We start from the raw sequence: 13,810 nt of genomic DNA, 5'->3' as shown, positions 1-13,810 counted from the left end.
CTCATTACAGTGATTTTTATGTCACTGCCAAGTCTGTCAGCACAGACGTTACTGCCCAGCTGGCATTATGGCTGTTAGTAGCCACATGCCCTTTTATTAGTGTGTCAAAAATTTTATGCATTTTTGTTTCGAGAAGTTCTTTGGAGCAGCTCTGGCTCTCAGCACTCACTCAGATAATGAAAGGTTGTAGTTGTAGCCCTTTACCTGGAGTCCCTGGAGACTATTGCTTATAGTGTACAGAGCCTTCACCTGTCACTCAGCTCTGACGAGGTAAACTTTGCTATGGGCTTTTCCTAAAGGAGCTTGATTAGCTTACCAACCACACTGCATTCCCTGTGTGCCTTTAAGAATGTATTATGCATGAACATGCATAATGACCATTTGAGGTTTCACCTCATGCTCAGTTGCAGTTCTCAGAGTCGAGCTGCAGTGCATTCCGTGGGCACTTGCTTTCCCATAGACGGGTGGTTTTGTATGGGACTGCATGGCGGGAGCTCCTTGGTGATCCCACACAGCAAGCCACCACTCTAATGCTGCCCCTCCCCTACCTCCCTCTGCTGTCTCCAGGTCAGCCAGCGAGAGGCGGAATGGTGAGAAGATGAAGCTGACAATGAAGAACATTGGTGCCGATGTCCTGGAGCTGCTGCTGGAGTTTGTCTACACAGGCTCACTCATCATCGACTCAGCCAATGCCAAGACCCTGTTGGAGGCCGCCAATAAGTTCCAGTTCAACACCTTCTGCCGGGTCTGCGTATCTTTCCTGGGTAAGCGAGTGAGGCCTCACCTCTGTGTCACCCCTAGTCTATGGATGTGTGCGGGAAGTGCTCCTCTTTGGGCTGTGTAATGGTTGTGCTGTAGCCTGGTCAGACCATTTCAGTCATTCCGATACTTTTCCAAATACAATGGGTTGCTGTTCACTGGGAGTCATAATTCCGAGTGCTGTGATCACTGTATTCTATAGGTCTGCCAGGGATCAAGAAGTAAGCAGAGACATATTCAAGAATCATTTCCTGATATATGGATTCCCATAGTACCCAGTGTGGTTGACAGAATAAAGATAATGAAGCATAAACATCCATCTACATTTAACATGTGAAAGGTCTTTGAGGAATATTAATTAATGTTTTTGGTAAATCAGGGAACCATATCTTCAGCTTTTGCTCTGGTTCCACTGACGGCTCGTTTCACTCTCCATGTTGTATGCGTTTGCCTGCCGATTGACAGGTAGGCACCACCCTGGTGTGATTGAAGTTATTAGTACACTGATTGAAGTTATTAGTACACTGATTCATCGTTATAGGCACCATAATGCTTTTACATTAGCTGTCAGCAGACCCTAATATAATCCCACTGGGACTGCACATAGTAAATTTTGCAGAAGTAATCACTAGTAATTTGACTGCTTGTAGATTTGAAATATGCTAGTCAGACATCGCTCTCTGTCACAAAGAGTGAGGATTCAGGGATTTCATGCAAACATATTTTAGTGCGCTTCCTGTCATACAACAGTGGCAGCTGTGGCAAGCATATCAGTAGACTGGACTCTGTCTGCTGCACTTTTTATGCATGACTGCTATACTGAAATATTGAAACTGTTGTCCCCTTTGAATGCATAATGCCTCGCTCACTTGCTGTGTGGATTTTTATTCCTTGCACATAATTTTCATTTTAAGCATTTTAAATGTTGGCTTTGTTTTAAATAATGTGCTTTTTGAGGTAGCAGTTAACAGAGAATGGGGAAGTATTTTTAATCCTTTGCCTGATTTGCCACATGTTGAAAGTAAAGTCATAAAGTCTGGAGGGTGGAGGGTGATTGGAGGTTTGACAGCCCAGGTTTTTCTTTCTTTCATCCTTTCTTTCTACTCCCAATGCCTTTGTCATTGCCTACCACTGGGATAAGTCACTTAATAACCCATGAATACCTCAATTGGTATGAAATGACACTCACTGCTGTAGGCATTCATTGCATGAATATGCCTACCTCAGTATATGCTCACTTTTGTAAAACACCTTGCAGGTATAAGGTTAAAGTCTATATCCCATCTGTTGCTATGGTGATTTGGTGTCGACCATCCTCTTCAACTTCATTGGCTGCCAGTTTCTGACCACAGGACTGCTTTTAGCTAGATATTTTTGGGGTTCTGGACCACTTTCAGCTCAGCAGTGATGTTGAACACCACCAACACTGCTGGGCCAGTAACTTGTAGCAGCTGAGCACCCACAACCATGTCGTAGCAACTAAACAACCAAAGCCATGCCGTAGCAACTGACCAACAACAACTTTGTTGTAGCAGCTGAACATGCACAACAATGCCATAGCAGCTGAATACCCACAATCTTGTTCTAGCAACTGAACACTCGCAACCATGTTGTAGCAGCTGAACATCAACAACCATGTTGCTACTGCACCAGTTGAGTGTTTGGGTACCCACAGTCCCTTTAATATTACTAATTTTTCCACTTAATATTAATTGTGAGCACATCAACTATGAAATAACACATATAATTGTGCAGTTAGCAAAAAGGTGTTAAACAAATAAAAACATATTTTTTCCCCCTCTTGGCTTGATGACAGCTTTGCACATTTGTGATACTCTCTTAACCAGCTTTATGAGGTAGCCACCAGGAGTCCTAAAGAAGCTCCCACAGATGCTGAGCACCTGCAGGCTGAGTGAGGAACTAAAGCTCTACATGAAAATTAATATATATACACTCATCAGCCACTTTATTAGGTCAGCCAATCACATGGCAGCAGGTTAATGCATTTAGGCATGTACAAATGGTCCAGATGACTTGCTAAAATTCAAACCGAGCATCAGAATGGGGATAGCAGGTGATTTAAGTGACTTTGAACATGACATGCTTGTTGGTGCTAGACGGGCTGGTCTGAGTATTTCAGAAACTGCTGATCTATTGGTATTTTTAAACACAACCATCTCCAAGGTTTACAGAGAATAGTCAGAAAAAGAGAAAATATCTATTGAGCGGCAGTACTCTGGGTAAAAAAGCCTTGTTGATGCCAGAGGTCAGAGGAGAATGGCCAGACTGGTTGGAGCTGATAGAAAGGCAACAGTAACTCAAATAACCACTCGATATAAACAAGGTATGCAGAAAAGCGTCTCTGTATATGCATAACACATGGAACCTTGAAGCAGATAAGCTTCAGGAGCAGAAGACCACTTCAGGTGCAACTCTTGTCAACTAAAAAGAGGCAACTGAAACTACAATTCACATTAGACAATAGAAGGTTGGAAAACTGTTGCCTGGTCTGATGAGTCTAGATTTCTGCTACAACATTTGGATGGTAGGGTCAGAATTTGGTGTAAACAACATGAAAGCTTGGATCCAGCCTACCTTATATCAACCTTATATCTGCCTTATATCTGCCTTATATCAGCCTTATATCAACCTGATATATACCTTATATTTGCTGGTGTTGTGGTGGATATTTTCTTGGCAAACTGGGCATCATTTAAATGCCACAGCCATATGAGTATTGTTGCTGACCATGTTCATCCCTTTATGACCAGTGTACCCTTCTTCTGATGGCTACTTCCAGCAAGATAACGTGCCATGTCACAAAGCTCAAATCATCTCAAACTGATTTAATGAACATGGCAATGAGTTCACTGTACTCAAATGGCCTCCACAGTTACCAGATCTCAATCCAATAGAGCACCTTTGGGATGTGGTGGAACAAGAGATTTGTATCATGGATGTGCAGCCGACAAATCTGCAGCAACTGCATGATGCTATCATCCATGGAATGTTTCTAGCACCTTGTTAAGTCCATGCCATGAAGAATTAAGGTAGTTCTGAAGGCACAAGGTGGTCCAACACGGTGCTGTCAAGGTGTACCTAATAAAGTGGTCAGTGAATGCGTATATGTATATAAATTCATAAATTCATGCATCATATATACAGGCATTAAGAATTTCAGTGTTCATGTTTGCATTATAGAAAGAAAGCATATTGGCATGTCAGTGTAAACTGTGACCTGACCAGTGAAGAACAGGCTGGAGAATGTGACAGGGTGATGGCTTACCGTCTGTACAGGGTGATGGCTTAAGAAGAGGTCTTATAGTCTGTAATAGTACAGTTGCTCCTGAAATGCAATGATGATACAGATAAATATAACAAAGTAAGCTGCGATTATTGTGCAAGTTTCTGTTGTTATAGTGGCTTTGTTGAGTTTGCTCACAAAGTGCTGGCAGCAAACTCTGTTTGCTCTGCTCGACAGTCTTTGCATATGTGCTGTAGTGATCAGCCTTGGAGCCTGCGTATGTGGCCGCTGGGCTGTGGTCAGGGCTAGCTGCGGAGCTCTTGCTGTGACCTTTTGCATGGTGGGAAAGGTTTGCACCTGTCTGTGCTAATCACAGGCGCGGGTGAGCTGTCTGCTCCAGTGTCAAATCGATTCCACCCTCCATTCTTCCTGCTGCCAGCCGCCCAAGTATTATACTGCTCCACACAGGAATGCATCCACAGGAGTTTAATCTGGTGAACACCATACCCAGAGCCATGTGTCTTAAATGCTTTTTTAAGGTTTTCCTCTATGTCTTATAAGGTTCAAACCCACGTTTGTGTTTGTGTGGGTGGGTGTGTGAATGTCTGCATGATAATCTGCCACAGAGAAACAGTTGACAGCCAGTAACTGCTTGGGCGTACTGGCGATGGCAGAGGCCATGAAATGCACTGAGCTCCACAGCATGGCCAAGGCCTTCGCCCTTCAGAACTTCCCCGAGGTGGCCACACAAGAGGAGATCCTCAACATCTCCAAAGAGGACTTCATCAGCTACCTGTCCAATGACAGCCTAAATGCAAAAGCTGAGGAACTGGTCTATGAGATGGTCATCAAGTGGATCAAGAAAAACCCCTGCAGTCGAGTACAGGTGAGAGTCCCTGGCTCATACCCTCAGCACTGCATTATCCACATCTTAAGACTGATGTTCTAATGCATTTAGGTTGGCCATTTTGTGCCGCATACCAAGAAACTGCTACTTGACCCCACCAGGTTCCTCTGTCCTGAACCCCGGTTTCCATTTGCTCTTCCTCATCTGTGCTCACCTGTTCTCTTTTTTACTCCAAACTCCAAATACCTCTGAACAGAGTTTACATTTTTAGTCATATTACCTTTTTGGGAAGATGATGAAATTTATAATCTCCTGTGTTCAGTAACCTACCTGGCTTTGCAGGGAAGTTTGTTGCAAAACAGCAAAACTGAATGGTGAGGAAAGTTGAAAGCTGAACAGGCTTATTCCCTTGGTCATCTTATTAATGTATTGACAAAAAGTCCTATTTGCAGTGTGTCTATTACAGTATTATGCACCCACTCACTCTACTATATATCAGTGAAAATATGAAATATTAATTGGTGTTAAAATAGAATGAAAAAAGTTTCTGCCCCCATGCCATCTACACTAAGATTAGCAGAAGTTCAAGATTAAATCACTGTTCTGTTGAGCAAGTAATGAGTTTGGGGTAATGTGGCACAGCCTATAAATTATAACTTTCTTCCTCTCCCTAAGATGTTGAAATCTGTGGACATGTTGAAAAAAACTCAAGTAATATGGGCTTTGCATAGATTACTGCAAAGCGATACGTTTACTGTATGTGGGCTGTTTCTGCTGCGTTAACTCTGAGAATGTCTTGTTGATTACATGGTGTAATCTGTTTACGCGCAGGAGCAACTTCTGAGGAGAAGGCCTGAATCAGAGTAAAGCTAGGCATTAACCAGGGAGGGCTGAGCAGTGTCACCGCTGAACCTTCAAGCTGTAGGTGCCAACAGCTGGTACCTACACTTCCTGATAAACCAGTGGAGCTAAGCTCCAGTTTAGCCCAGATTCCAGTTAAAAGAGTAGTATAGTCTTTTTCTAATAGGCTTGCTTCCAGAAGTAGTCTTGGGGTCATCATTTTAAAATTATGCAAAATCTTGCTAATAGAGCTACCTCATATGATCTGTATGTGCATGTAAACTTAGGCAGTTAATGATGACCACCAACAGCTTTTTTACTACACATTCTATATTAGTTCCTTTAATCTCATTTGTACTCCATGAAACTAGTGTGTCTTCTGCTCTGAAATACAGAATATAGTGCTATGCAAGACTATGTCACTATGTCCTTGGATACTTCTAGAAAGTGCAAGTGTATAAATCAGTTGTGTTTGCTTGTGAATAGACATCTGACAGCCAGTTGGCCATACTGTCTGGAGTGGGTAAAACATCATTGTGAAACTGGATCAGCTGGCATGAAAAGGAAGCGATAGAGATTGCTGCAGTGACCTGATGTTTATTTGGCCTCCGCTGAGCAGCAGTCTGGAGGAGGACTCAGTCTGAATTCAGTAGCTATATGCAGTCTTTAGCACCCTGCTCCCGTGGGACTCAGCGCTATGAAAGCACAGATCCAGTGGAATACCAGGGCAGAACTAGAAGAAAAGGCTCTTTATTCACACTTTCCCACCTTCTTCCCAGCTCTTCTTCTCTTCTGAAAAATTTTGATTTTTTCTGCCTCTTTTTTACCCCCCGTATCGAATTGGGTCCCTACGGTTTTGCTGCATTCATTGACTGGCATATCCAAGTTTTACATAACATTTTTTAGGATTTTTGTCCTAGCTGAACTTTGCTTCTGGTTAACTTTCTTCTGTTTATTGTTGTCTTAAACTGCCTATTTGAACTACTTTTGTGATTTATTTTGGTTTTCAGTACTCCTTATGAAACAAAAAGATGTTTTTATTATGTAATCTTGAAAGAACTGTAATATTCACTTATTTTGAATTAGGTTGTTATGTTGCTTCCTGATCCAGTGAGAATAGGTTCAAACCCTTGATTTGATTATAGCAATCACACATGTAATTTGCAATTTCATTAGTTTAACTCTACTGCAATAGCGACTCTTGCATTCTTGCATAATTGAAATATGGAGTTATTTTACATCCAAATTATATCTGAATATGCTGAGTCATGGTTTAAATTGTATAAGGCCATATTGAAAGGTTTTTTTTTTTTTTTTTAACTTCAGTGGTTAGCTGTCTCTGAGATGTTGAATGGAGTTTGAGGCATTTGTTATATGCATTTGGTCGGAATGCAGCTTGATACCGAGTTATAGATGACAGGTCTAACCTGAAACTCCTGGCTGGATATAGATCTTAATAATTGTCTGCTTTACTCTCTGACCGATGGGAGGCCATAGTGGGGAATGAGCCTAGTGCTCCGGTAAAATGGAGAGATGGCTGCCGTTTGAAACCCCAATGGCCTTTCAATCGTGGAACAATGGCAGCCACTTAGCAGCCTGGCCATAGTGCTCCTCTCAGAGCTGTGCTCATGGGTCATGAGCAGCACATCCCACCCCCACCCATCACCATCACCACCACCTTCCCCACACAATCGATTTGGTTCCCTGCGTAACCAGCGTCCACCTCTCCAGAGACGCTCGTGGCTAGTGCTCCTGCCCACTCTGGTTTACAGCAAGATGCAATCAGGCAGCGCTGCAGTCGAGCCTGTTTAGAGCAGCTCATTTTTCACAGCACAGCACTAGCTGCTGTTTCATCTGAACCCCCCATATCTGAGCTCACACATATTATTAGGCAGAAGATGTCAGCAAGTGGGATGGGAAGGGGTTCTCTACTGGGCTCAAATACACATCTCCTTTTATTCCCTAGTAAGGGACGTACCTATTGTATGTGTATAATCTGTCTCTCTTTTTCTTTTTTCCCCAATATACCTTGCTCACCACGAGTCAAGGTCTGTAAGCTCCAGGGTCTGACTCCTCACATCATGCACATTTGTACTGTCTTCTACTTTGTATCTGCACTTGTGTGAGGGTATGAGTCTAATAGTGGAGTCTGTAAGAGTTCATGTGAGTATGCACAAATTGAGTCTCTGTCCATGCATGTGTGTGTGGTATTTGAGTTTAAATTATATTCTCCTTTCTTCCCCACATCTCTGCCCTGTAGCTAAAGAAACAATGTAAGGAGAGCTCACTGAATTTTCACACTGTATTATGATCAGTTCTTAGATTTGCTTAGAGAGTCACATGGCTTCATGATTTATGGCTTAGATAGATACATTTTATATCTACAGGCTATGGAATAAACACCACAAATTTGATTTTGGCTTGTTGTGTTTTGCCCTGGGGATTTCAGTTTGTTATTTGACTTGAAGATAATAATGGAAGCAGAGCGAGCATGTCTGGCCATGAAATAAAATATTAGAGCAGGTTATTGTAACGTCAGTAGTGCATCTGTAAAAGCAGATGTGTGAGCTGCTCATGAAAGGGGTGTTCATGGTTCTACTGAAATAATTGGCCTTTTGCTGCTGTTTCTGAGGCACATACTGATTTTGCTAACACCAAACAGTTAGACACAACCCTTGTTTTGAACAGCCATAACTGAATGATTTCAGTAAATATTCCAAACTATCTTGGAAAAAAGCAAAGGATGTCTGGGCCTTTGCACCATTCAAACATTTTTATTTTAGATATTATTTATCATTATTATTTATTATTATTATTATTATTTATATTTTATATTAATGTGTAAGCATTATTTGCATTATATGAATTATTTGCAGTTATTAAATTTGGTTTTATGTTGTAGCACCTTATGTTAAAAACATCTGTTGACAAATGTATATGGTCATCAGGAACTAGAAAGCAGTTGCCCTTTTCAGAAGTGTACAAAAATATGAAGGAACATAGCTGTTCCAGTTCATATTTGTCTTATCTCTTCAACCTCAAAGATAGAAAAGTATATGAAAAACACAGATCTTGGCAGCTAAACTCACAAGGCGTGACTTATTTTGCTGGATCAAAAACAGTGCAGGATCCGGATGGACTGTACAGTTTGCAGGAGGACATAGCTTTAGACAAGCATAAGCTCTTAGTTACTAACTTCAGCTCCCAACAGAGACTCCGGTACAGCTCCTAGTTCAAAATAGCCATAAAACACTTTTTTTTTACAGATTTTTATTGCCAACATGGTGAACGTATGGGAATTTGTGGTCTTTATTGCTAACAGACTTAAAAGAGCACTCTGCATTCTGTGTGACTCTAAGCTATTTGCATGAGCAAAGGCCCTATACATCTGCTAATTCCTGCACTTCCAGTATGTGTACCTGTCCTAGGAGTGAGCCGCACTTGACCTTGTTGCTTATGCTTCACCTCCTTTAAGAACAGTTCAGGCAGTCTTCACAAATCAAATGCAATTCAATGCAAAGCAATGTTAGCCATCATTCATCCTTTGATAGTGAATAACACTGGATTTTTCTTTCTTTCATTTTTTCTAGACTTGGAGCATTCTTATCTCAGTCACATGTATGCTATAGTCCAACTCCCCCATGTTGGACATTCTTTCAGATAGGCTCAGTCAAAGCAGAGGCAGAACTGCAAATGGGTTATTTGATCATATAGCCGATAAGCCTTGATTGCTTCTGCAGAGTAGAGAATGAGTGTAATCCAGAGGGATTTCAATTCAGGTACAGCTGCCTACAGGTTTTGTTTGTTTGTGTAATATATATATATATATATGGGCTTTATTTTATTCACCATGCTGGTGTTGAACCTCCCTCTCTGAAATGCCAGATAGATAAACTATCTGAATATGATGGTGCAAATCTTCCTAGATAGGCTCTCACCTGGGACTCCATAGAAATGCCACCAGAACACCCACATCTCTGACCTTTATAGTTCCTGATTTAGACCAGTCTCAGACTACCAGTCCCTGCACATCTAAATGAGAATGTGTGTTGAAGGCCAATTTCTGTGTTAGTTATTTTGGTGCTACACTTCTGGTAGTCTTATAATGCGCCTGACGCATTTGCTTTTTGAAATCCGTTGCTGACAAAAGTGGTGGTGGTATGGGGGACATATTGAAAAGCCACACCAGATGGTAGCCATGTTGCTTTGTGTTTACAAGTTTCCCCTGATGAGGACAGAGCCACAGTGGAGACGTGTTGGAACAAGGAGACATTCAGAGATGGTATTGTTCACCATGGCAACCCCCCTCCCTCTACTGAGCTGTAAAAGGGACTTTTGGAAATGTTCACCTGTACTCTGTGCTGTTTCGCCTGCTTATTATCACCCAGCTGCTGCCATAAAAAGCTACTCGGCCATGCTGGCATTTTTGATTACTGGGTAATTGGTGCTGAAGTTTATTATGTGGGTTTAACAGCAAGTCCAGACCTGCTGTGGGCTCTTTAGCCATTGTGCCTTCTCTGTGATAGATTGGCTTTGAAAGCGTAATCTATTTATGTTGATTTAGATGCATAGTTGGCTGTAAACACATCTTCTCTGGCTCTAGTTAGGAAGCATTTACTGGTTTTGCATCTCCTCCACTATAACACTGCGTGCAGACTGAGTATGCTGTCCTGTGTCCTGCACTGTGGCTGAATGGCTCTTTCTTTTGCAGCATGCATCAGAGCTGCTGGCTGTGGTGCGTCTACCCTTCATCCACCCCAGCTATCTGCTCAACATAGTGGACAACGAGGAGCTGATCAAGTCCTCGGAGCCATGCAGAGACCTGGTTAACGAGGCCAAGCGCTACCACATGCTACCCCACGCCCGGCAAGAGATGCAGACACCAAGGACTCGCCCGCGACTCTCTGCAGGTGCGCTCTCGCCTCACGTCACTGTGCAGGAGCCTCACACACCATCACTGTGTGATCTGTAGAATTGCACTGGACACCATCTGTCATGACCTGTTTCCTCACTTCTAGCTGCATCTGGCTGAACTACAGTGTAGGATGGCATGTATAGCTAGCGTGATATTACTCATTTTTTTGTGTAAAACACAATGGGATGATTTCTTTTGAAGCCTCAGCCATGCTGCCCAAGTCTGCTACTGCTGATCTCCTAGGAGCTGCGTAGAGCTGTAAAGCCAGTGGATCCCTGTCATCTCATGTAAGCACATGCTAGTGCAGTTAAATGCAGTGTCTGGGGTTCAGTAGGTCGGTAGTGGGCATCGCACCACCTGCGCTTCTTATTACTGTCGGTAAATTTCACTGATATGTACCCAAGAAAAGATGTGCTGTGTGGAGCCATTAGCTCTGGAATTTCCATCCCAAAGGTCTGAGTCCACAGCTGCTCAGGAAAGTAGGCCTGTAATCTTTTCATTATTTAAAGGTAAATTTACAGTGTTATACCTCTGGACCACATTTCGTTATTATGCTGCCTAATACATTTACTTGAACTTGGTCAAAATGTGTGCGACATCTTGGCATGTGGGTGAATTCAGCTGAAGGATGTGTAAGAGAATTTGCTTCAAAAGTAGCAAAGCTAAACTAATTTGCTCACTTGACCTCAGGCTAAAGGTCTTCCTCCTAAGGGCATTTCCACCCAATTTTTCACACACTCTGCCATGATGTTTTTTGTATTGGATGCTCCATGCACTCCTGTCCAACCTGTGATTATCAGAACATGCTCCAGTGCATTCTGACTCAGCGCTGACTGCATGCTGTCCTTTCAAAGCCAGTTAATCCGCTCTAATCAGCAGAGGCAGTGCGGCAGGCCCCCGACACCTCCTGTAATTCCCCGTCTCGTTGGGTTTTTCAGTGGGAGAGTCCTAGGGGCAGGTGGCCCCCTCCCACAGCAGGGGCACAGGAATGCCATGGATCCCAGATTACCAAACCCGGCCTGAGCATTGGGCAAGATTAATGCTGTGCTCTCTCGCTTATGCAGCAGTGTAGCCAGGGGCAGCAATGAGCAGCTGGACGGCGGGCAGAGCCAACCAGTGGTGGGGAGTGAGCATACCTCCCTGGCACGGCTGTCACAAAGCATTTGATGGATGGAGGTGGCAGTTTCCCACTGGTCCTGAGGTGTGGAGAATGGGCAGCATTTGCAAAGGAGGGACTGCTGTTTCTGTGCCCTATAAAGACAGTGTGACTCAGTAGGCTGGAGGACCTCTACATCAGCCAGGTCACGCCGTAGCTGAGCCTTAGCCTTGTGACTATGCCAGGCATGTGAAGACCATTGCAGTATGCAAGCAGATGGGCATGCTACTTGGCAGTAATGTACAGGCCTGATATTCTCTACCTATGCAGGAATACTTCTTGTGGTACACCTTTTCAAACACAGTGATTCTGAACATGTGATTTTTCTGGAACACTATAGAAAGAATGATGCGACAGAACAGGAATCATTCTTTTACAGAGCTGAGCTACATTCGGATGTTTCTGCTTTCTTCTGTTGTGAATATTGCCATTTCATTTTCTTCTGCTGTAAAGGGCTGATCCCCTGTATCCTGGCCCTCTGGTCTTGGAGGAGGAATGGATGTCATGAATTTTAATCCAAACATTCGGGGATAAAATCTTGTTGGGTAATCAAACTAACTGAGCCCCGGAGCCCACAGACAAGAATCTCCACAAAGTGAATCCTCTGCTTTATCATCGCCTAAATAAATATATTGGTCTGTGTGGGTCACAGCAGTAGTTGTATGCATCCTCAAGTTAGCCAGTGCTGAGTTTTATCTAAGCTTGTGGTTTTTGTGTCCCAGTCCCTGGGGCTTTCTCCTTCCCTGGGCTTTTTGGCTGCCCATGACTGCCGTTTGTTTTATTAGTTTCACTGATTATGTGAAGTTCTCCCTCGGCAGCTGTGGATGATGTCACTGGGTTGCTTGTTTGCCTTCCTTTTGTCACTTGCTCTACACGGCTGACCGAAAATGGCAGCTCTGAGGCCCATGCTGCCGTGTGAAAGAACTAAGTCACGCAGAGATGGTACTCCTTCCTTCTCCAGCGTAACATATGCATAATTAGGAAAAAAGTCCTAGGCTAGATTGTCAGCCTTTTAAACACTGTAAAATGTACTTTTGCTTTTGCTTCAACTGGCTACCAGGCTCTTCCATCCACTCAAAATGTCAAAACTCTGTGAAAAAGCACTGTGTGTGCATTACATTGGTTCTAGGTTTTGTTTTGTTTTTTAATTATTTCTTTTTTGCATTTTTTCACTGTACCTTGTCCTGCAGGGGTTGCTGAGGTGATAGTGCTGGTTGGGGGGCGACAGGTCATTGGCATGAGCCAGCGCTCGCTGACAGCCGTCACTTGCTTCAACCCCCAGAACAACAAGTGGTACCCCCTGGCCAGCTTGCCATTCTACGACCGCGAGTTCTTCTCAGTCATTTCAGCAGGGGATAATATCTACCTGTCAGGTAATCAAACAGTCTACATGTCACTAGTCATTTGGGAAAAATCACACTGGCGCTTGCTTTTATATTTAGCCTAGTGTGCTGCGCTACCGCAGAGACATTCTCTCCACCTTTCCCGACTTTGCTTGCTGTTGTTTTTTGGGTTGTTTTGTTTTTGGGGTTTTTTGTTTTTTTTAACAGACTCAGTCAGTATTATGAAGCTAAACATAGCTCCCAGCTGACTCTCTCAGTGAAAATATCATTCTTGGTTCCCCGCTGGTTGAATTCATGCTGTAGTTTCAGCTGTGCCATGTGCCGCCCACCGGATTGTAATTGACCACAATTTCACTGGTATGGAAGGACAGTATGGTGCATAAGACAATCATATATCTGCTAAGATCACCATGGTGCTGTCTGAGTACACTGAGGAGTGCTGTAATACAGGATAGCAGGTAGTCCATATACCTGCAGAACATTGTAGCTTTCGCCATTTCTAATTGGGGACATATCTCTTACATTTTTAATTAGTTATTACTAACTAATGAGGCCTATCAAAATGCATGAGGTGTTTTAAAAATACTTATTCCATAAATATAGATTATAGCAGGAAAATGCTACCATTATCGCTTTACACTTTACACTGGCGATAAACATTTTTTTTAACAGGATTTTTGGAGGGTGCCCCTCCAGCAGGGTAGTA

At 43.0% G+C, this 13,810-nt stretch overlaps 1 protein-coding gene across 2 annotated transcripts in view; it reads left to right on the top strand.

The window, feature by feature from the left end:
- The window catches only part of LOC113572676 (kelch-like protein 29), a 65,675-nt gene that overhangs the window by 37,915 nt on the left and 13,950 nt on the right, over window positions 1-13,810 (top strand). For both annotated transcript variants that reach the window (XM_035532992.1, XM_027002441.2), the window contains 4 exons: window positions 568-764; window positions 4,630-4,889; window positions 10,402-10,600; window positions 12,952-13,134. In XM_035532992.1, the coding sequence (XP_035388885.1) occupies window positions 568-764; window positions 4,630-4,889; window positions 10,402-10,600; window positions 12,952-13,134 (839 nt within the window). The remainder of the gene's footprint in view (window positions 1-567; window positions 765-4,629; window positions 4,890-10,401; window positions 10,601-12,951; window positions 13,135-13,810) is intronic.

This window comes from Electrophorus electricus, chromosome 13 (assembly GCF_013358815.1).
Source record: "Electrophorus electricus isolate fEleEle1 chromosome 13, fEleEle1.pri, whole genome shotgun sequence".
Classification (NCBI taxonomy): Eukaryota; Metazoa; Chordata; class Actinopteri; order Gymnotiformes; family Gymnotidae; genus Electrophorus; species Electrophorus electricus.
Note: the sequence above shows the minus strand (reverse complement) of the source record. Positions and strands in the feature narration are given on the sequence as shown.